This window comes from Gopherus flavomarginatus, chromosome 1 (assembly GCF_025201925.1).
Source record: "Gopherus flavomarginatus isolate rGopFla2 chromosome 1, rGopFla2.mat.asm, whole genome shotgun sequence".
NCBI lineage: Eukaryota > Metazoa > Chordata > Testudines > Testudinidae > Gopherus > Gopherus flavomarginatus.
In genome coordinates, this window is record NC_066617.1 from 256,302,579 (window position 1) to 256,326,451 (window position 23,873).

The following is a 23,873-nucleotide window of genomic DNA, read 5'->3' on the forward strand; positions in this document are numbered from 1 at the left end:
CCCTAGTGGATTTTGTGGATTCTTGGGACTTCTTCCTTTTGAGGGGAAGAACTCTGCTTGGGGCAAGGTTTTTTGTCTTTGATTTCTTAGACTTGGGATTTATTGGCTAGAAGGTGCTGTCAGTGTTGTGTGATAGAAAGAGGAAGAGGAAGGTTTTGCAGCATTTCCTAAAGACAGGCAGACTCTGGATTCACCTGATCTCCTCTAGAAATTTGTTTTACAGACAGATCCCTTGACTGAGAATCCTTTGTCCCCAGCTCTCACGTACTTTGTCTGGAGTTTTGTGATCTCTGCCTTAGAGAAGCACAGGTGTCACAGTGGTTCACAGAGACAAATTCAGTCTTTAATGTAGCTGTGGCTTGAACCATCCATTGCGTTGAAAATAATGACCATAGCCTTAAACTGGTATCATAAGCTGAATGGGAGCCTATGATGGGGTAGACTTGACCCAGAGGCCCCCTGTTGGAGGCCTCAAGATCCTGGCACACCCATTCCAGGAAAAGAGCAGTAGAGAAGTCTTCCAAGCAGTCTAGAGTGGCTTCAGGGAAGCAGCCAATCAGAGAGGCTGCAGGGAGCAGCCAATCAGGGCTCGGGGAGCCATATAAAGGGAGCTGCAGTGCTAGAGTCAAGTAGTTGCTGCTTGGAGCTTGAGGAGTGAAGCTGGTGCTTATAGCAGACTGATAACAGCACCATGGACAGCTCAGTGCTGGCAGGGACTTAGGGAGCAAGAAAGAGCTCCCGGCTGGCTGCTGGGTCTGAACACAGAGGAATCGTGGGGTAAGGATGAAACATTGGTGAAGGATGGGGAAATGGCTGGGTAACTGAAAGTACTTTGGGTAAAGGAACAGAGTGGAACGTGGGCTGGGACCCAGAGTAGTGGGTGGGCCTGGGTCCCCCTCATAAGCCACTGGGGAAGTGGCCTACAACTGGACAGTCAGAAACCTCCAGAAAGGGGATCTGAACTGTTAAGAGGCCCCACTAGAGACCTAGGGCCAGAACAGAGTGGGAAAAGTGTTGGAGTTGTGTTCCATACAGACTGCACATGACTTGGATGGAGGGCTGTCACTAGAAACTCCCAGAGAAACAGCCAGAATGGGTCACCACAGACTGAAAGAGGTAGAGACACATACCTGAACAAGGGGGTGCTTGCAATAGGTGGGTGGGCGGGCATCCCATTATAGAGCCAGTGGAGGGACTTGATCAAAGGCCTGATGTGCTCATGGCTGCCTGAGCAATAGAAAAGATAGGCAGACATTCTGCACCAGCTGAATCATGTGCATTGTCTTCATATTCAGCTTCAGATGCAGTAAATTACAGTAATCCAGCCTGGAGGTGACTAATACTAGGATTACTATGGCCAGGGCCTCATCTGGGGGACGAGATAGGCATTTTTAGAAACTGGTGCTACCTGGTCACCCAGACTTATTAAAGAGTTAAACAGGACCCCAAGACTTCACCCCACTCTAATGAATGGGGACTCTATTTCTTCAATGGAAAGTAGAGACAATGTCCTGGCTTTTTCTTCAAAGCATTTCCTCTTTCCAGACAGCATCACTTTAGTCTTTTGTAGGTTCAGCTTGAGCCAGCTGCTCTTAACCCAAGAACTAATTTCCTGTAGGCATTGTGACATTTTTAGATGCAGCAATGGTTGCATCAGTTGAGAATGAGATATAAAGGGGAGTGTCATGGGCACACTGCTGGCAGCTAATCCCATCCTATCTCACTGTCTCTCCTAGTGGTCTCAATGTAGATTTTGAAGAGACGGGGATAGCGTGAATCCCTGTGAGACCCTGCAGGCTAGGGTTTTCAGAGGGAGGAACCTGTTGCTCATCACCACTCTATATTCTGATAGAGAGGAACAATTAGAACCACTGTAGTGCTGGACTATCTAGTGGAGATATCTCATGTAGGCAGGTTAGTAGTACCTTGTGGTCCACCATGTCAAAGGCTGCAGAAAGGTCCAATACTACAATTGTGGTGATCTTACCTCTGTCCATGGCCACAAGAAGATTGTCCTTTAGTACCACAAGAGCCACCTCTGTGCTGTGCCTTGGACTGAATACTGATCGTGAGGTACTCCTGTCCCCATTCCATGTTTCTCCCACATTTTCCTTTCCCTGCTCATTCACCCTCTTAAGCCATTTATATTCACTTGTCCCCTTCTTTCTGCCTCCACCAGTGTCTCTCCTTGACCTCTCTCTCATTTTCCTATCTGCACAGTCTCCTATATGCCACATGTGATCAGTAGGCCAGTTATCTTAGCCAAGGATAGATTGGGGGAACTCTTACTTCCACCTGCTAAGGATCAAGGAAATGGCATGCATTTTGGCAGAGGGCAGCCTGTATCTTCCATCATATTGAAAACAATGAGAGATGATAGCCATTTTACTAATAGCAAAAAACATGACAGACCCATCTTTCTCTTGAAATCATGAGTAACTTAAATGCCTAATCATGACTTGTGAAAACTGACAACTCAACAATGTATTTGAACTGTGGGATGAAACACAAACAAATGAACTCCTAGCACTTTGTCAGGCCACAGTAAAAATTCTCCATTCCCTTTTCCCTTTTTTTTTTTTAAAAGACCAGAAGGGACTGTTAAGAGTGTGTAGTCTGACCTCTTGCATAACACAGAACCAGTAATTTCTGCATCCCACCCATAACTTCTGTTTAAGGTATCACATTTTAGTTGTTTTTCATTTCTTAATGGTACAAATGTCCAGGGTATTTCAGAAGTCAGCCATTGGACTCTCTTCCTTCATGTACCTGTCCCTTAGATGCCTTTTTTATAAGGGCATCAGTGTCAACTTGGGCAGAGTTTTTGCATCATCATTTTAAGACTGTTTGCCTCTGTACTCTGGATTACAACTTCAATTATCTAAACAATATTGGTGTCCTTGATCAAGATTTATCAGGTAGGAGGGATGAAAAGCCAGTGAATGCTGCTGTATATGTAGGGAGGAGGAGCTCAGAATTTGAGACCAGAAGGGACCATCATGATCACCTAGTCTGACCTCCTGCATGTTGCAGGCCATGGAACCTCACCTGACCCAACTCCTGTAGTAGGCTCATAACCTCTGGTTGAGTTACTGAAGTCCTCAGATTTTGATTTAAAGACTTCAAGTTACAGAGAATCCACCACTTATTCTACTTCAAACCAGTAAGTGACCCATGCTGCATCGCAAACTGGAAAAACTCCAGGTCTCTTCCAATCTGACCTGCGGGAAAATTCCTTCCCGATACCAAAAATGGCATCAAGAGGTATTGACATCTTTCTGGCACTTATTTACCTGGCCCATCTGCAAGTCAAGGAAGTGGCAGAATTGGCCACTGTACAGCAGTATCATGCATTCTCTAATATGGTGGAGAAAAACCACTTAAGTTAGACTAGGCATTTCTTCTCCATATGGTGAAAACTCACATGAAGCAGGTTTCAGGAGCAATGGTAGGAGGAAACTGTTATCATTACTCCTTAAGATCAGTGGTGGCTCTGAAAGTTTCCTCTATTTAGATAACTTCTTTGTGGAAAAATCAGCAGCTCAGCTGTGTGGGGCAATAATGGACTTAAAATAATTGGAAGTAATCTTTTTAAATCCCCAATTCAGCCTGTTGAATGAACATTTGACAATCTAATGGAAATGTTCTCATGATGTTACTGAAAACAATTCATTGTTTAAACTTTTAAATATACCTTTGGAATAAAATATTGCACATCATGCTAATGACTGGCAATCAGAAAGTGAAATTGACTAGAAACAGGCTTTAAACAAAAATTAGTGACCATGGAATCAGTTCTCCTTGTCCAAACCGAATAAGATGAGAAACAAGTAGTTTACAGTAAGTGGTGAAAACTAAACAAGGTGGGCTTTTTGTAATTCACTCAATATTAGCTCATATGCTAATGGTAACACAGACTTATTTCCCTTTAAGCTACTATATGTACAGATTAGGTTAAATATTGGGGAGAAATGTTCTCATTCTGAGACTGTTTAAACTATATGGTACAAACAAATTACCCTCTCTGGAGCTATTTTTCTTTTAATAATCTCAGGTGTTAATAGTGCCATAGGTAAGTAAACATTTTTTACAATAGGATTTAAAAAAATCCCTCCAGATATTAAAAAGGAGCATACATTGCAAGGCAGAGAAACTCTCTAGCCATTACCTGTTGCTATGCCACCTCTTTCTCTTATTCCTGCATCTGCAGGAGACTTTTTAAGCTCTGCCCAATTTCCTACATTATTTCTTTGTTGACAGAACCTATATTAAAGAAGGTGTGGCTAGGATTAGAAATAGAACAGCCCCCAGAAAGCATATGCTCTTCATCCTGGAACTGCAACATCAGGGACCAGAAGCATCCAAGTGTGTGTAACTCTCCATCTTCAAGTTTCTCACACAGTTTTGTGGTTTCAAGCCCTGCACCTTCCAGAAAACCCCTCTTCAGTCTGTTTTGTGAGTATTGGATTGTAGCAGGTATGCTATTTCTAATCATGCTGTTCTGTGGGAGAACTGTGACAAGCAGGAACGATGAGCCAGTTTTAACTTCAGTTATCTCAGAATTTTCCAGATATGTTTTCAGTGCTTTTTGAGCAATGGTAAAGGTGACTGAGATGATACAGAGCTGTAAAATGGAACAGTATTCCAAAAGATAAAAGTCCAGAAATGGAAGAATTAAAGGGTCAATGTGGTCTAGTTTTCAGTAGGAGCACTGACATAGCATTTAACAAGTTATGTAGTTTGTAATTTGCCTGTGCATGTCATTAATTTACATTAAGTAATGTATGCAATGGCTAAAATGTTCAAATATGGGTGCCTAAGTCAATGGCATGATTTTCAAAGAAGTCAGTGGGTGCTGCAAGGTGCATAGCACCTGTGAAAATTAGGGTACAGTTTGTGGTGCCTAAATGTGGATTTAGATACATCTAATTTTAAGCAACTTAGTCAGAATTGTGGACACTTTTACCATACTAAGTGCACTGAGTCCCTGGCTGAGATTAGATTAGTAAATGCATATACTACTTTAGAGCAGACCTGTTTATTGGTAACCTGTTTCTTCTCCATGCAGTACACAGTGCCCCTGGATAAGATGAAAGATCTAAGCCTAGAGGGCTCCATGACACGCTGTGAAACAGATGAAGTGGGTGGAGTTCTCCTTCCAAAAAGAGTGTGTGACAGGTGGGATCAAATTTGGAACTTCAGAGCCAAACCTGATGATCTGCTCATCGCAACCTATGCAAAAGCAGGTGTGTCCACAGAGGAGAGTGGAAATGGGTTGAGAGAATTATCTGCCTGCACTGAAACTCGTGCTTTGCAATACTTTTATCCAAGACTTGTGATTTGAAATGTATGTAATCACTAGCATAGGCCTTTCATCAGAGCTCCAGTGACTTCTAGCTTCCTTGTCAGGGGAAAAAAAACCAACCACTTACAAAATGCAAATAGTTAGTCTAGTCTAATATCATGATTAAATCTTTAGTTCAGTTTGTGTAAATGTATAGCAGTGACACACAATTTGTATGTATTTGATTTTTAACTAGGGTTTGCTTCCCTTTACAATGAAGCAAAGGGAATTGGTTGAACTATTATGAATTTAGGGCTTGTGAGTTTTGTGGGGGAGGGTTTTTGTTTTGTTAGTGACTCAGGTATGAACAATTCCTGAATTCTGCAAGTTTTAGTTAGGGCTGGTCTATGCTGAAAACTTACATTGGCATAGCTATGTCTCTCAGGGGTGTTCAAAAACCATACCCTTCAGAGATTTAGCTCTGCCATCCTAACCCCTGGTGTTGACAGCACTAGATCAAAAAGAATTCTTCCTTTGTCCTAGCTACTGCCTCTTGGGGAGGTGGATTAACTACAGTGATGGAAGAACCCTTTGTCACTGTAGTGTCTACACTGAAGTGCTACAGCAGCACATATTTAGGGCTACACTAATATCTTAAGTGTAAATGTAGGGATATTAAAGAAGGTACTAACAGTGATTCCCCCAAGTCACAGTGACCCCCCCCGTTCACCAAGTACAAAAATCTTATGTTAACTTGTAAACTCCTGTCTGCAGAAAACACTGATTGTGTCTGTCCTGTGAAAGACACTCTATTACTATGTAAAACTTACAAACAAGTTAATTGACTTTGTTCTTGAAGTAAACACTATGCTAGCCTTAAGCTCTAATTGATACAATGTAAACAGACTCCCACCCTCTGTGATTACAGGGCCAGGAATCTCATAGGAATTAACGCACACACTAAAAGTGGTGGAGAGAATAAATTAAAATATGGCTAAGATATGGAATGTATGTTGAATGTTTGATGTATGTGAATGGTTAGGGAGGTGCCAGCCTGGAAAGGATCCATCAGCCAAAGAATGTGTCAAGTGGACCACCAGACAACCCCCAGAGGGTAAACTGGGATCCACCATAAACACCTGGAAGGAATGTGCCACTTTAGACAGTGTGGAGCCACCAGGACTGTGCCATCTGCTAATTGAGCCAACAACAGCAGGATGAAACAGTTCCCATAGACTAACATAGGAATTAATTCCTCTAAAAATGGACTCTAAAAACTGGATTTTGAGTCACTGGTTCTGCTGCCGACCTCCAAGAGCATCAGGTGCATCTGACACAGACTTGGCTCCATCCTCATGACCAAGATACCTGGCCAGTAACTTGGCATGAGCAACTTCTGGGCTGGTAACTATAACACCTATACAGAACCTGAATGAATGTGTGTGTGTGTGTGTGTAAGGAATAAGTAGTAAAAGCAAACAACATTGTTTTATCTTTTGCTTATATTTAAAAGTGGCATCTTTGCCTTATCCCTCTAAGATCCTGCTGGCTTTTATTATATTGGTATAACATAAACATAGCCCTAATTATTATTTGCCAAGAGGTTTGGATGAATCTTCAGCCTACAGGTTGTTCAGTCTGTCTTCACTAGCTAGTGTTACTGAAATATTGGGTCTGCCTAGCTGAGAGCCAATAACAGCCTGACAGAGATAAGGAAAAGATGCTTTATTCTGCAGAAGAAAGGAGAGCCTTGGTACAAAGACTCTGCCTTACACAAATTTCACAAACTTTTTATACATATTTAGACAAAGACCCTTGCATGTTAACACTTGATTGGTAAGTGTCAAACTTTGGGCTTTTGTTATTTGTTCAGTGAAAACTGGTTTGAAGCAAGTTTTCTCTGCTTTGAGGCAGAAGAGAAAAAACACTTTAAAAATTTGGGTACTGTGTATGTGAGGCTTCTGCTTCCCCCTACTGGCTGCTTGTAAGCTATTAAGGGGGGGCTACCTTAACTTAATCTAACCTGAAGAGACAGTTACTGGGTTTCTTTACGGACAGGAGAGCCTCTGGCTACGGTATTACACAGACATATTGCATTACTACCCAAACAATACATAGGAAGAAAATAACTTAACAATTATACAGAAGAGACCAGTAAACCATGATTCAAGGTCTGGGAGAGGGTTTTTAAATTTAAAGGTGTGAGTGAGAGACAGCATGGAAAATAGCAGCATTTTTAATAGCCTGTAAGCTTTTTTAATTAAGCTAGAGTGATTAACATAACAGCATTTTTTATGTGAGCACAAGCCCCCCCCTAATTTAGCACTTATGGCATTTAGCACACTTATTTTGCATAGCCACTTCTACTAAATTTTTTGTTGCAACTTTTGAAAAGCATTTATTGATGCATTAGCTGTTTTTTAAGCTTTGCAGAAATGTTTACAATTGCGTTTTTTAGTTTAGCTACCCCCATCCTAGGAATGAGCGCACAAACAAAGGAATGGAATTGTTTGCCTGACAACTAAGGGATTTTTGGCCCGCTTGGTTTTAGTCCTTATGTAAAAAGCTTGTGAGAATAGCTTCCTAGGTTGAGGATTTGACTAGAATTTAACGTGTTCCTAATCTGGACATTAGGCAACACTTGGGCCACACCACACTGACTTTGCCAGCCAGGAGGGAAAGCCTTGTAGGTGCTATGGCCACAGATAAAATACAAGCCGGGGGGTTTTAAATAGAAGGTAAGGGTATTACCCGCGACTCAGTGGCGCTGGTTCACTGACACGTTTTACTGCTTGGGGGTACCTTTTATGCAGTTCTGGCACCTTTAATGGGAAATATTTAAGCATTTTAGGGCATGGGTAGCATTTAGGATGCTCCCACAATATATAATAGCAAACAAATTAGCTGTAAAACTTGCAAGCGATCCCATGGGCTGTGGGCATTCACCCATTTTTTTTTTAAGAGATGGGTGAGGCAACACAATGCCAGAGTAAATAGTTATATAAAACGTGTGCTATTTATGGGGCCCAGCAGGAGGAATGAGGGGAACCATTTCCTTTGATAAAGAATGCCTGTTGATTTTACAGCAAAAGCGTCATGTAGGAGGCAAGGGGACATTTGGGTGTTTTTCAAGACATTTAAAGGGGAAAAGTTCCAGTTCTGACACTAAACTGAAGGGTTTGGTTACAGGCTTTAAGGGGAAGGTAGCCTACCTTTTTCCCAATTCCTTTAGCATTTTTTTAAACAAAGGGGCAGGTTATACTCAATTTTAAGGATATTAAAAAGAGGGACCCCCTTAGCCACCCAGTAATGCCAAACTTTAGACATCTTTTTGTATTATACTGGTATTTTTTACCTATGCCCATTTAGTTTTTTGTACTACCTGCAAGGAGAGTACTTCAGAGAGATTTGCAGGAACAGCCCACAACCCTATATTTTTTTAGAACGAGTTTGGTGGCACAGCCAGCAATCAGACAGGTGTTTGAATGTGGCCAGTCGCTGTAAGGATTTAACCACTAGGTGGGGATTGGCATGTACAAAGGGCAAACTAAAAGCAAATAACCATTGTACTACCACCCAGAAATTTATAGTCAGAGTTTCAGGATTTATTTTGTTGGAACAGGAGCTTTAGTTCCTTGAGAGGCTTAGTCTGCCAGGTATCATCTGCTTCAGGCTCTTCTGGGTTGCGGTGGGAAGAGCTGGTGGGGCTCCCTCAATGTCCAAAGTCGTCTGCTTCTGGCCCCAGCCTAGGGGCTAGCTTGACTCAGGTGTGATGAGTTGAAGTGTTTTGCTTTTGCACTTGAACTACAGTGTGAGAAGTAAGGAGGACTTGGAAAGGGCCCGTCCACCGGGGTTGGAGAGGCTTGTGTTTTTATTTTTTTATATAGGCCCAGTTTTCTGGAACGATTTGATGAGCTGGGACATTAGCGGGTAGGGACTGAAATTGAGCTGCATACCTGTGGAGAGAGGTGAGAGTAATTTGGAGGGAAACAACATATTTGGTTGGGCTTTTTTAAGTGCCTAAATTAGTTACAGGTCCTGACTTAGCAAATCTGGTGTATGGCCTGCCAAATAAGTTCAAAGGGTGAGAGACTGAGCCGGCCTCTGGGGGCAGTTCAAACTGCCAGAAGGGCCAGAGGCAGGGCTTGAAGCCATTTTAACCCAGTCTGAGCACACAGTTTAGAGAGTTTAAGTTTTGAAGTCTGATTTATTTTTTTTCACTTGTCCCGAAGATGGTGGTTCTTAAGGGATGTGTAAAAACCAGGTAACACGCAGGACCTTTGCAAGGGCCTGAATAACCTGGGCAGTGAAATGAGTTCCTTGGTCAGAGTTAATAGACCTAGGAGGGCCAAACCTAGGAAAGATATGGTTTAATAGGGTCTTCCCCACCTTTAAGGCAGTTGCTTGTTTAGTCAGGAATGCTTTGATTCAACCAGTTAGTTGGCACACGATTACAAGAAGATATTTGTAGCCTTGGCACTTAGGCATTTCCAAATATTTAATTTGGAGTTGTTCAAAGGGCATGTATGCCCATAACCTGGCTCCGGGGGGGCCTTTAGGTTCCCCCCATGGGTTGAATTTTGCACAGATATTATAGGTAGCAAGGACTCTGGTATGCCCCTGGAGTGTTCCAGGAAGCTGAAGTCTATTTACAGTAGCTGCTGTAGCTTCTGCTTCACCATGTGTTTCCTGGTGTAGTTTAAGTAGGGCAGGCCGCAAAGCAGCTCAGGGCAATGCTCTTTTTTTTTTTTTTTTTTTTTTTTTAATCTGGTAGTTGCCACTCCCCCTTGGCGTCTCAGTGGTCCCTATACTTTTCCAATGATTGATTTTTAATGGCTTAGGGGTAAAAGGGACCAGGGCTGGAGTTGGTGGAAGAGGACGTGAGTGCCATCTGGTGTGCAACATAGGGCTGTAGGGAAGCAGCTTTTGAAGCTGAATTGGCCAGTCAGTTGCCACAGACGGTGGGATTATTCCCTTTTCTGATGGGCCCGTACATGGATGATAGCAACCTGAGATGGCAGATGAATGGCTTCCAATAGTTTTAGAATTAAGGGCCCATGTGTAACCTTAATGCCACTGAAGGAGATAGGCCAACTGTGGGCAGAATGTGGGTTTGTGGCGTGACAAACACCAAAAGCATATTTCAAGTCAGTGTATATGTTCACCGACTGACTTGCTGCCTGCTCACATGCTCAGGTGAAGGCTATCAATTCTGCTGCCTGGGCTGAGGTGGAGGGTCCCAAGAGAGCAGACTGTAATACATTAAACTGAGTAGTTACTGCAAATCCAGATACTCATTGGCCTTTCACGACTTGTGCAGAGCCATCTGTGTACAGCTCCAAGTCAGCATTTGGAATGGGCACATTTGAGAGATCTGGACAAGGTTTTTGATGTTGTATTTTCTGAAGGCAATTATGTGAGGGCTTCTGTTGCCTTTCACAGACAACGAACATGGTAGCAGGGTTTCAAGGTATGGCACTGTTTAATTTTTAAGTTTTGGTTTTAGATAACAAACTTTTAAGTGTTAGTCTGGTTAATTGCTGAGTGCCTTTTTGAACCAACAGCTGTTGGGCTGCATGTGAGGTCCGTAGGGCCATCTGATGGCCCAAGGTAATTTGTTTTGCTTGGGGTACCAGGAGACCAGCAGTGACCATTGCTCGGAGGCAGCCAGGAAAGCCTTGTGCTACAGCATCTAATTTTTGAGAATAATAAACTACAGGTGGTTTTTTAGGCCCAAAAATCTGCAGTAGTAAAAGGGACATGAACATAACTGTTTACAACATTCCCATCCATTGTGCCTGGATATTAACTCTTTTTTCCATAGACTGCTCCCTGTCTTGTACGAGATAGACTAAGGACGGTGGTCAGAGAAGTGTACCCACTACCCATCGCTCCACTAGTTAGCTTACTGGCCTGAATTGTGGCTTCCTCAATTTTCAGTGGCAGGGCCGCTGTCTCAGACCCTGTAGAGGAGAGAACCAGGTCCACCACAGCCGGTGGTATTACTGCCGGGGTTGGCCGCAGTCTAAGACAATACGTGGGGGGGGTTATCCTCCCAACAATCGGCTTTGTGAGGGGCAGAAGCTTCCAGGAATAGAGGGGGCTGGATTTGTACCTTTTTTCAAGCGACATTGAGCCTCATCATCCCACAAAAACAAATAGTCCATTTGACCTGGTGCCTGATTCTCCAATATCAGGTGCAAAGGGGTTAAATGAGTCAAATATCAAAGGAGCCAAACTCGGGCCATGCAGTTCCCAGGGCTGGCCAATCCTGGGTGCAAAGTTGTAAAAAGCACTTCCTTGACATCCCTTTTTGAACTCCAGGCAGGGGCCATTTACTTAACATATAATTTAAAGGGCATCTTTAGAGGGTTTACCCAGAGACCCACCGATTTGTCTTCTGACACTTAAACAGAGAATTACACAGAGAGCAGAGGGAATTACGCTCTAAACCAGGATTTTCTACCTTTATTACACTGACTGCTACAGGGGACAGGACATAAGGATCTTAATTCGACCTCAGAGCTTTATCACACACTATGGCTTCCACCCTGAGGAATTACGAACGAGAGGTTCAGTTCTGCCCACATACCTAACACCGAAATGTACAGAGCAGAAAAACAACAGTAACCAGTTAAACAGAACAGAACCAAATAGCAAACCAGAACCAGATAGCGTTTCCTTATCCTATTCGGGCTCACCTTATCGGAGCACGAACCCCAGGGGCTGTGGTGAAGTGAGGAAGAGTGGCTAAACACCCCAGTGGCGCCGCTCCTAGTTCGTTGCAGCCATCTGGAGTCCGATGTCAGAGCTAGGAGAGTCCCATCTGGGGTCACCAGAAACAGTTACCGAAATATCGGGTCTGCCTAGCTGAGAGCCAATAACAGCCTGACAGGGATAAGGAAAAGGTGCTTTATTGTGCAGAACAAAGGAGAGCCTTGCACCTTGAAACAAAGACTCTGCCTTACACAAATTTCACAAACTTTTTATACATATTTAGACAAAGACCCTTGCATGTTAACACTTGATTGGTAGGTGTCAAACTTTGGGCTTTTGTTATTTGTTTAGTAAAAACTGGTTTGAAGCAAGTTCTCTGCTTTGAGGCAGAGAAAAAAAGTTTAAAAGTTCAGGGTACTGTGTATGTGAGGCTTCTGCTTCCCCCTACTGGCTGCTTGTAAGCTATTAAGGGGGGCTACCTTAACTTTTACACTAGTATTTATTTTTTGTGTCCTGCGATTGGCCACTTACATCATATGGTAGATTATTTACACCTTTCAAATAAGGGAATAATGAACAACAAACTTCAGGTACTAATTTTGGATGAACAAAAATATGTAAAGCTTTAGGATTAAAGAACATTCTTGAATGCCTGGTGGTCATCCAAATACTCAAATAACTAGAGGTGGTAAAAAGGTTTAACAGAAAATATGGCTGCTGAGAAATTTTCTATGGGAAAATTTCTATTTTGTTTCAATTTTCCGTAAGGAAAATTGAAACAAAATATTGTGTGAGATCATCCTAAATAAAAGCATTTCAGTTTGTTGCATGGAATTGAAATATTTAATTTTGGATCAGTGCAACACTAAATGGCATCTGTCTGAGCTGCTGTAGTGCATTAGGGGACTTGTAGTTCAATTTCCCATGCCCCCATTCTCTCCTATAGGCTGGACTCCTTGGCTAGATTATAATGCATTACAGGTTCTCCCCTGGATGAACCATCACAGTGCATCATGGGATCTGTAGTCAAGTCACAGAGCTCAGCCCATGGGGGAGAATCAGTGTTTGAAGCACCCAAACTATAACTCTTAGGAGGCACCCTACAACTCAGCCAGATTCAGAAGGTCAAACCAACTCAAAACAAAATATTTCTGAATTGAAACATTGAATATTTTTGTTTCAAATTAAAAATTCAGAATTTTTCATTTATTGAAACCTTTGATTTGTTCACTTTGTCTTAGTTCAGGATGAAAAAACTGCAAATATTGGAATTTCCCACAAGATGGAAATTGTGATGTTAACTCAGCTCTACAAATAAACAATCCCACAATTCATAGCCAATTGAGCTCAATGCTTTTATTCATTAATTTCTACTACACACAAGAACACAGTCCTGAATGCAAGCCTAGAGGCTTTTCCTCAGGAGGTACTAAAAGTTTCAACTTCCCTTCCTACCATTACATTTTGTCTCTGATTCACCTTCTAACCCTCATGCCTATCATCATCTTGTAGCAATGGCCTTGTGACTTCCCCAGTCTTCCTTGATTGTGGTCACCATCCAGCTAGTGTTTTTAACAAGCTTCCATTTCTCTTTTGGAAAAGTCTCTGCACTGCAGTGGGAAAATGGGTAAAATTCTAATTTTCAGGTACAACATGGATACAGGAGATTGTGGATATGATCCAACATGATGGAGACATTGAGAAATGCAAACGTGCCACCACTTACCTGCGACACCCTTTCATTGAGTGGGTTCTGCCTGGACCTTTCAGCTCTGATACAAATGGTAAATGTAACACAATGGTTCTCAAACTTTTTTGTACTCACACCCCTTATAAATTAAACACTTATCACCATTATAAATGCTGGATGCAAAGTGGGCTTTGCGGTGGAGGCTGACAGCTCATGACCTATGTAATAACCTCACAATCCCCTGAAAGATCTCAGCCCCCAGTTTGAGAACTTCTATAACACAAACAGGACTTGATTTTGTCCAAAATCAGGGCATCAAAATTTTGTTTTCTAAATAAAGGAAAATGTTATCCACTGAAAGAGTATCCATTGTAGATGACAGTTTTCCAAGAAAAACTATCCATTTGTCATGTTATCTGGAGAGATCTCTACACAGGTCATTGCTCATTTTCAGGTCTATGAGCAGGAGCTCTTCAATGAAGTCTGCCAGTGAGTGAGCCCTCAAGCCAACCTTCCCTAGCGCATATTCTGAGTGGATTAGCAGCTGTACTTCTCCTCACCTCCCCCACACCTGACTGTGTCAGGGCATAGAAGGACAAAAGGGGCACCTGTTTCTGGGGAAGAGAAGGAAGGATCAAGCGAGAGGAAGTGGCAGTGGGGGGAGACTATGACATTACTGTAGAAATTAATCTAAAGCCAGAAACCCCGGGAGGAGGAGAGTATAATGACAGGACAAATGGAAGAATTTTTGTTAACTATGCTACTCTGGAGGTATAGGATTGAAAATACTGTCATTAAGTTGGGACTGGAAGAAAATAGTAAAAGTAAATACTGTTTTCTTCCATTCTTCCACCATATTTATTCCAACATACTGATTTTACTCTTAAAGGGGACAGAGTGGTGAGACAGGAGAACATGCTTGCTTAGATGAGAGAAGTTTAAAACAAAAATTTCCTTGTTCCCTCTTGTCTCTCTGATTCACACATCTTGAATCATCATTTAAATAATAAAAAAAAAACAATCCTCACTGCCTCCCATTCCATGACAGATGGCCCAGTATTTTCACTTTGACAATCTGGTCATCCTATCTATGGCTCTCTTGACCTAGAAAGAAATTTTCTGCAAGTAAAATGAAAATTCACTGAGTGCTGTAATGGGAAAAGGTCCAGCCAAGTACATGCAATATTCAGCATTTCCATAGAGCAGGGCTGGCCAGCCTGTGGCTCCAGAGCCACATGCAACTCTTCAGAAGTTAATATGCGGCTCCTTTTTATAAGCACCAACTCTGGGGCTGGAGCTACAGGCGCCAACTTTCAAATGTGCTGGGAGGGTGCTCACTGATCAACCCCTGGCTCTGCAACAGGCTCTGCCCCCCCCCTGCACCCCTTTCAGCCCCTCTCCTGAATCTGCTGTACCCTCCCTCCACAAAGCCTCCTGCATGCTGCAAAACAGCTGATAGGGAGGGAGGAGGTGCTGATCAGCAGGGCTGCCAGTAGGCAGGAGGTGCTGGGAGTGGTGCTGATAAGAGGGCTGCTGATGTATTACTGTGGCTCTTTGGCAATGTACATTGGTGAATTCTGGCTCCTTCTCAGGCTTAGGCTGGCCACCCCTGCCCTAGAGGGATTCAGACAGTATCCCAAAAAAGCAAATATGTATACGAATCAACACTCACCATTCCTCAAGAATGCAGGCAAAGTCTCAAGGACACTGATGGTTGATACATGTTATACGATGTTTTCCATGGAGGGTTGCAATGAGGTAGAGTTGGATATGTATAAACTGATACAAACTGTCATTTCCCTGGAAAGTCTGAGTCAAAATCCCACACATGATGGTGACAAAGACATAGAAGAGTTTGCATAGAAGGACACTGGAGAGTTACTACAAAATATTTTGCAGGCCTGGAACTAGCTGAAGCGATGCCCTCCCCACGAACACTGAAAACTCATCTCCCTGTACAACTGGTGCCTCCATCCTTTTGGGAGCAAGAGTGTAAGGTAATGAGGGGAAGGTGGGGCTCAAGTCTACTTTATTTGGAAATGAACTGAAACTAAATAGGAGTGAGGCTGGTTTCCAGACTCCTCCTGAAATCTAGAGGCCCATCTTCCCTGTAATATTTAGCTTCTGTATGAAAGTGAAGGAATTTCATTCAGTCACAAATTGGTTTCAGAAAATGGCAGCTCCCAAGCAGAAAACTTGTATGGCTTTGGTGACCATCTTTTGAGAGAGAACACAGCAGGACACTCAGCACCCTCTGTACATGTCTACATCTATAATGTTAAATATACATATTATTTCACTTCTTTCTTTCTCTCACTTGCTTCCACACCCAATCCAGATAATCTATGTGGCAAGAAATGCCAAAGACAACCTGGTGTCCTACTACCATTTTCACAGAATGAATAAAAATATGCCTGAGCCAGGAACCTGGGAGGAGTTTTTGGAGAAATTCATGGCTGGACAAGGTGAATGGAACCAACTGTGCAACATCCTATTCCTTTTTTTTAATTCATGCTATTTATATTAAGCCTCCATCCATTGTTCTGAACCAACACTGATACTGTACTATAGGGAAATCTACTCCAAACATTTCAGCAGGAACTCCATTCCATCCTGGTGTCTTTTACCAGTACTCAAACACTTCCTTTCTCTATCCTCTCACTCCAGGGAACTCATCTATCTCTCTCTTTTTCTTCCTCCCACCCCCATTCTCCTCCGTGGTCCCTAAAACCCACAAATTCCTTGTTTTTAAAGCTTAATCTTTTTTTCCAAACATTTTGAGGTTAAAGACATATTGCTCAGCAGTCAGCTGGAGAGGAAGGATAGCCAAGTAGATAGGGTGATTGTCTGGGGCTCTGGAAAATGTTGTTTCCTATGCAATGTGAATCTACACCACACCAGCTTGTCAAAAGTAGTAACAACCCATGTAAATGTGACATTGCTACAGCACTCCAACAGTCCCAGATTACAGGCTAGTTTGCTACTAGCAGTGCCCACAACATATGGCACTGTTAACATATGGCAAGCTGGTGTGCTGTAGAGTGACACCTTAACTTGCTGTGCTGTAACGTGCTGTGTAGAGAAGTACTCAGTCTCTCTGTGCATCCATTCGTCTACACACACCCCTGCACATGCACACTGGGTTTCAGAGCCCAAGCAGGAATGTCTATATGGCTATTTTTAGAACTGTAATGTGAGCCTCACACCCTGAGTCTGTAGATCCAGACTCTGAGATTAGATGCTGCTGCTGGTTTGTGGTGGTGGTGGTTTGGTTTTTATGTATTTTGCAATGTAAAGGACCACCCCACCCCAGCTCCCCATCTATAAAATACTCCTATTTCTCTGGGGCATTGAGGATCATTAAAGATTAAATGCTCAGATATTTCACTTATAGGGGCTACATCTCGATAGATCAGACATTGCTACTTGCTGACTACTGGTTACTCTCTTGCTTTCAGTGCTTTGGGGTTGCTGGTATGATCATGTAAAAGGATGGTGGGATGCAAAAGAAAACCACTGTATTCTCTACCTCTTCTATGAAGACCTAAAGGAGGTGAGTGGGTGAGTCAGAGTTCATAGTGCTCTGTTGCCATTCAGGGTTCCAGCAGGTATGAGCTCCCCACAGCAATATTCTGTTAACACCAGTTGGGTCTTCAGCTGATCCACATCCCAATGATAGATGAGATTCCCACATTTAAAACTTCCTCACAGATTTTCCCTGTCTGATTTGTTTCCTCTTCCTGGGTCGGTTTCTTATCCAATTTCACTCCTTCCACAGGATCCAAAGCGTGAAATCCAAAAGGTGTTACAGTTCCTGGAGAAGGACTTGGAGAATGAAGTTCTTGATAAAATCATCCACCACACAACATTTGAGATAATGAAGGACAACCCCATGGCAAACTACACTTTTCAACCTCCTGCAGTAATGGACCACTCGATCTCACCATTCATGAGAAAAGGTGCTTGTAGCAGTGTGGACATTTACAGAGTGCCCTGCCCTTTTAATCCCCCTCTTGCAGGACCCTTAAGAATTACATACATGGATAAGAACTACATACACACTCACTCACTCTCTCTCTCTCTCTCACTCTGGGCTGGTTTAATAACAAACTTCTTAACAATCCTCAGGGTTCCAAAATAAAGTCCATTACCACACAACAGTCCATACTTCGCTCTGGTGTCTTATCTCAGTCAGAGCAATGCCATCCTAGTCTGTTATCACAGTCTATCCTCCCAGCTCTTTCTAGCTGGAGCTTAGCTCCCTGGCCTACAGGCCCACAAACTTCTAGGCCCAAATGCTGTCTGGGTTTCTCCACAGAAGCTTCCAGCTCCCTTAATCTCAAGGTCTTCCCTGCAGAAGCCCTTCATGCTCCCTACGGTGTCTCTCATTTTCCTAATCTTCCTCATTGATTGCAGCCTCCTTTTGCACTTTTTAGGACAGTCATCCTGATCTCTCCCAGCTATGGCTCATTCTATAGTACAATCTGAGCCAACCCCAGCCCTTAAGGGATGAGTTAACCTGTTACAGTGCTGCTGTTTTATATTTTTAGTATTCCCTCATCTTCCTTCCTGTTGTGTTTTGAATTAGCACTTCATTTGAACTGTTAATATCTTTTGAGTTAGTGATAATGGATTTCAGGACTTGAGATGAAGTAGAAGAATTCTTCCTAATAGTGACTGAATATCTCCTTGGTTTTCCTGTATTGTAGGGACTGTTGGAGATTGGAAGAACCATTTCACAATGGCACAGAATGAGAAATTTGATGACGATTATAGGAAGAAGATGTCTAGAACCTCTCTGACCTTCCGCATGGAGCTCTGAGAAGGGGTCATAGGGATTATTCTCTATAATCTACTAGCACTTTCCCTATAAAAACCTCACAAAATAACTGTGCATCTAAAATTACAATGCCCCAGTTTTCCACACCACTGATTTTACAGGGCTGAGCATCCCCTTTCTCTGTGTAAACCTAATTTTGAGACAAACTTCTTACTTAAACTAGAGTCAAGCAGTAATGTACTGTAGAGACTTTGCAGGAATCCCTCAAAATCCCACCCCCAAATTGAAGAGGTGGCTGGGGTGATTTCCCTGATGAAATTTATCCCTTCATCTCTAACTTTTATTCCTGGTGTTCATAAAATTCTTCTGAAGAGCAGGCCTGTAGGGTCTTGTTCATTTACTTTTTTTTTTACTTTTTGTAAAACTTTAGATGGTAATATCCAGTATTTTTAAAACCATTCCCAGCAGCAAGTAAAAACCCTGAGCTAGAAGGCACTATTGAAGTGCAACATGCTGTTATTGTTTGTATGTTTTCAATATGCTGGGAAAACTGTAATCCATCCACACACTCCATTAGTGCGGTAAGTAAGTACTATTAGCTACACTTTGCAGATGATGAAATGGTGTCATGCAAGAATTTGAAGTTACTTATTCCCCTTCTCCCTCCATACATACTGCATGCTATATAAGATCTAGCCCTAAATGACTTGCATGGGTGGCAGTTTGGTCTAACAAATTAGTCTATGGGACTATGAATCGGAAAGCTATACTCGTTCCACCTCTAGGACTGACCTGCCCTCCAGGCCTCAAACAAACCAGTTTGCCACTAAAGCTAGGCACCTAAATCCATACTTTGAAGACTTCAAAGAATGGATTTAGGTGCCTAGCTGAAGTCAGTCAGATACTGGGATGCCTCAGCACCTTTGAAAATCAGACTGCTTAGCTAGGTGCCAACTATAGAGTTAGACCTGGATCTTCAAAGGTATTTAGGCTCATAACTTCCACTAATTTTTTAACAGAAGCTAAAGGCCTGATACCTTTTGAGATGGGGGCCTGATGTGCTGAACTTTAGACATCCATGTTTGAAAATGTTGTCATTAAACATAACCTTTCTGAGCCTCAATTTCTTATTATTTCTTATGTACAAAATGGGGATATTGAAATGTACCCCTCAAAGTGGTTGTGAAGCATGATTTGTGTTGTAAAAGCACTTTGAGAGCCTTAAATGAAAGGTATTATGTAACTGCAAAGTAATATGAAGACCATATGGTAGGGAACAGATGGGAGTAGAACGCGAGAGCAATTTTATTCCCAATTCTCGCCTCACTTCACAAGACTACACTGCCTCTGGTACTTCTATGGGGTAGGGGGTGCAAAGCATACATTTGTGGGTGCAAAATGAATTGTGTGAGTGAACAAGAGAGCACATGGACACAAGGTGTACAGGTTTCACAAAGTCACTCACATCCTTTTCAAAGACTTGTCATTTGTGAGGAACCTCCTAAATTCTACCAGGGCATGAGAACACTCTGATGTTTCTATTTCAGAGGCAAATAATGCCAAAACTAGCACTTCAGCTTCTGCCTTATAGAGTCCTGTGGAGCAGATCTGATAAAGAACGTTAGAATTATATAAATATGAAGTTTCTAGGCCAAGCCATTTTTGAGAGATGACAAAAAGAATCTTCAGAACTTAATGTATGTCCACTTTGCAGCTGGGAGCGAGGCCTGCAGCCTACCTAGACAGACTCGCTCTAGTACACTAGAAGTAGCTGTGTGGACATTGCAGCACCAGAAAAGGCTCAAACTAGTCACAAAGCTTGAGCTCTGCGTGCTAGCCCAAGACTCTACTGGTGCTACACCATCCACACAGCTATTTTTAGCATGCTGGTGCAAGTCTATCTACCTGGGCTGGGAGGCTTGTTCCCAGCTGCAGTGTCGACATAGATGTAGGTACTTCTATGACCCCCATTACCATAGTATGTGAGCACCTCCCAGTCTTCAATGTATTTTCACAACAGCAGGGTGAGATAGGGCAGTACGATCCCCTCCGTTTTATGGGTGGAGGTCTGAGGCACGGAGACTTGTTTAAGTTACACAGTCTGTCCATGGCAGAGTAGGGAATTAAACTCCAGTCTCCCAAGTCCCAGACTAGTGCCCATATCACTGAACCATCCTTTGTCTCTGTAAACTCTATGTAAACTTAATTTGCACCAATTTTTTTCAGAGCATCACATCTCAGAAATAACAGGAGTACTTGTGGCAAATGTGTTAGTCTCTAAGGTGCCACAAGTACTCCTGTTCTTTTTGCGGATACAGACTAACACGGCTGCTATTCTGAAACATCTCAGAAACAGAATGCTTGAACCACCTCCAGTTTAGTCAACAGCCTTTTCCTCTGGCTAACCGCACATTCAACATTTTAAACAAAAAGACCATTTCTGAAGAGTTGAGAGAAGCCCAAAGTAAGTTTACAAGTGAAAGCTGATTACACCCTTAACTATAGAAAGACTCCAGAACATGGAGCACATATTTATCAGCTCATTGCCTCTAGAGAGTAAGATTATCAACCTGGTTGTCTAATTTTAGGTAGTATGTTGTGTTAGATTCCCACTGAGTAAAATAAACTAACACAGAGAGGAATAAATGAAGCTGCACAGGCGTTGCTACTGGTAATAAAGAGCCAAAGGTGATAACATGAAGGTATCAAGCGGAGTGCCACAAGGGTCGGTCCTGGGGCTAGTTTTGTTTAATATCTTCATTAATGATCTGGAGGATGGCGTGGACTGCACCCTCAGCAAGTTTGCAGATGACACTAAACTGAGAGGAGCTTTAGATATGCTGGAGGGTAGGGATAGGATACAGAGGGACCTAGACAAATTAGAGGATTGGGCCAAAAGAAATCTGATGAGGTTAAACAAGGACAAGTGCAGAGTCCTGCACTTAGGACAGAAGAATCCCATGCACCACTACAGACTAGGGACCGAATGGCTAGGCAGCAGTTCTGCAGAAAAGGACCTAGGGGTTACAGTGAATGAGAAGCTGGATATGAGTCAACAGTGTTGCCACTACAACAAATCAAATCCACCTTGCCTTGTCTGTGAAGAAGAGAATCCTGATTTCCTGGTGTCCACTGTCCCAGAGGGTCTCCCCGCCAGCGACAAAATCCAGCTGTCATCTGGACTCCCCAGTGTTCCTCCTCAAAGGCTTCCAATTAGCTGGAGAGTGGAAGGTCCTGGGCTTTGCACCTGTACGCTGTGTCCATTGCACTTAAGAGTAGGAAAGGTTTCTGTGCTGGGGTTTTCTTTATTGTTTTCTGAATACTAAGGGAGGTTTTGTGGGCCTGAGCTTCAAGCTCCTAAAGCCAGTCACTGTATCATAGAATCATAGAATATCAGGGTTGGAAGGGACCTCAGGAGGTCATCTAGTCCAACCCCCTGCTCAAAGCAGGACCAATTCCCAACTAACTAAATCATCCCAGCCAGGGCTTTGCCAAGCCTGACCTTAAAAACCTCTAAGGAAGGAGATTCCACCACCTCCCTAGGTAACCTATTTCATTGTTTGTATTAATGTTTGCACTTTTCTTCACACACACACCCCTTATCCCAGTTTCTGTACTGTTACCCTTAATACACACACGTTTGTTTGCACCATATTACATTATCTCCTCTTTATTTTTATTACATTATACAGGGAGGGAGGGATACTTTATTTGGGGAGCTAAATCCACTGGTGACAGACACGGAAGGGAGCCAAGTCTACGCTTCTGAGAAAAGGGGCTTTCCTTTTCTATCTTCCCCCTCTCATTTCTCAAGTATTTCCTTTGGAAGCATTGCCTTACTCCCCTCGAGGTAACAACTTAAAGCTAGTTGCTGGTATAGTACTACTACCGATACAGTAGCCATTTTTTCTTTCTTGGGGGGGAGGGTTTGGGGGTTTGTAGAAAATGAAGCAACACAATTTGTAGCTGACTTAATTCTAAGTAAAAACCTAAATAAGTTGTTGCTGTTGTCAATCCCATTTTGTCATTTAACCGCTAACATTATGCTTGATGATTCACCTCATAAATAGCCCTTGCCATACAGAGCTTAAATTTCAAACCACAGAGCGGGAAGATAAGACATACTGGGATACTTGGAGAAAGATATTAGCTAAGGCCTGGTCTATACTAGGAAATCAGGTCGGTATGACTACATCACTCAGGTGTGTGAATAATCCACATCCCTGGACAATACATTTAAACTTACCTGACCCCACGTGTTGACAGAAGAATTATCCCATTGACCTACCTAACGCCTCTCGGACATGGTCTACACTATGAACTTATGTCAGTATAACTATGTCGCCCAGGGGTGAAGGCTTCTCCTGTCGACATAATTACCACTTCTTGGGGAGGTGGAGTACCTATGGTGATGGGAGAAGCCTGTCTCCTATCAGCATAGGTAATGTCTCTGCTAAAGCACTACAGCTGAGCAGCTGCACCACTGCAAAGACCCTTTGTCTTGGCTAACAGTTAGAAAAAGTACAAGAAAGGCTTGTTGGTGCAGTTTCTCTTTTGGGCCAATAGAGGTTGTCAAAGATCTAGCAAACAGAGTCACTACTGAACTACAGTCTGTCTATTGTTTTCTTCTTCTACGCTGTGTTGGGTGTTACCAGAGGCTATCAATTATTTACATTGAAAAAATGTATCCCCATCTCATGACCTGTTGGGTGTCTCCAGGAACCCAAGAGAAACTGAAAAATGTAACAAGTCTTGCTCCATGACAATTGCCCTGGGCAATAAGCAGGCTACGCCCACTTGCAGTTGCCTTCACCTTGGCTTTCCCCTCACATAGCTGTAAGCACTGTCAAAGGACAGGGTCAGGACTCTCCATTGACACAAGTGACCCACACAGGCACATATATAACAATAATTTAGGAAAATCTTTCAACACTAAAGGCTACATAATGCCTGTGAGGCACATCTCTGAGTAGGGTAGAATACGGGGCCACACCACCCCATGGGGATATCTGTCAGAGATTGTACACCAGTGCACTGGAAAATATTCTTTAGGATAGTACAGCCTGCTCATCACACTATGAGCCTGCTCTGTTCCTTGATACACCGGCAGGAGGACAAAGAGTTGTCCTTGTGTTGCCCCAAGCTGAGGGACTGTGCCAGAATCAGAGAATGCAGCAGAGCCGGTCTCCAGGCAACCTAATGAGTGCAGCTGGACTCTGTTAGGCTCCCTGACTGGCTACACTGCCTGAATGGTTGGAAGGCTCTGCAAACCAGCTCTTAAGCCCAACAGCAGCACTGCTTTGTACTCAAGTATTTGCATGTGGCTGTGATAGTTTATTTCCAGTCTTGCCTCTCCCTCGCCTCACTTCAGGTAACACTGTTTTGACCTTGGCTCTGATTTC

The 23,873-nt window shown here is 42.9% G+C and overlaps 1 protein-coding gene across 2 annotated transcripts; it reads left to right on the forward strand.

Moving 5' to 3' along the window:
* The first annotated feature begins 650 nt into the window (after window positions 1-650).
* Window positions 651-22,381, forward strand: SULT1C4 (sulfotransferase family 1C member 4). Of its 2 annotated transcripts, none has more exons than XM_050922726.1 (8): window positions 651-777; window positions 5,069-5,246; window positions 13,648-13,785; window positions 15,591-15,688; window positions 16,030-16,156; window positions 17,150-17,244; window positions 17,470-17,650; window positions 18,401-22,381. In XM_050922726.1, the coding sequence occupies exons 2-8, from the start codon at window positions 5,090-5,092 to the stop codon at window positions 18,511-18,513; spliced, it is 909 nt and encodes a 302-aa protein (XP_050778683.1). In that variant the 5' UTR covers window positions 651-777; window positions 5,069-5,089; the 3' UTR covers window positions 18,514-22,381. The 2 variants fall into 2 exon arrangements, with proteins under 2 accessions (XP_050778683.1, XP_050778673.1); XM_050922716.1 differs by lacking the exon at window positions 651-777 and adding an exon at window positions 4,261-4,455.
* The last annotated feature ends 1,492 nt before the right edge of the window (window positions 22,382-23,873 follow it).

Excerpts from the sequence above, each read along its gene's own strand:
- SULT1C4 (XM_050922726.1), top strand. The coding sequence starts at position 5,090 with ATGAAAGATCTAAGCCTAGAGGGCTCCATGACACGCTGTGAAACAGAT. Across the intron at positions 5,247-13,647 it reads CGCAACCTATGCAAAAGCAG|GTACAACATGGATACAGGAG; the intron begins GTGTGTCCACAG and ends TCTAATTTTCAG. Across the intron at positions 13,786-15,590 it reads TTTCAGCTCTGATACAAATG|GCCTGGAACTAGCTGAAGCG; the intron begins GTAAATGTAACA and ends AATATTTTGCAG.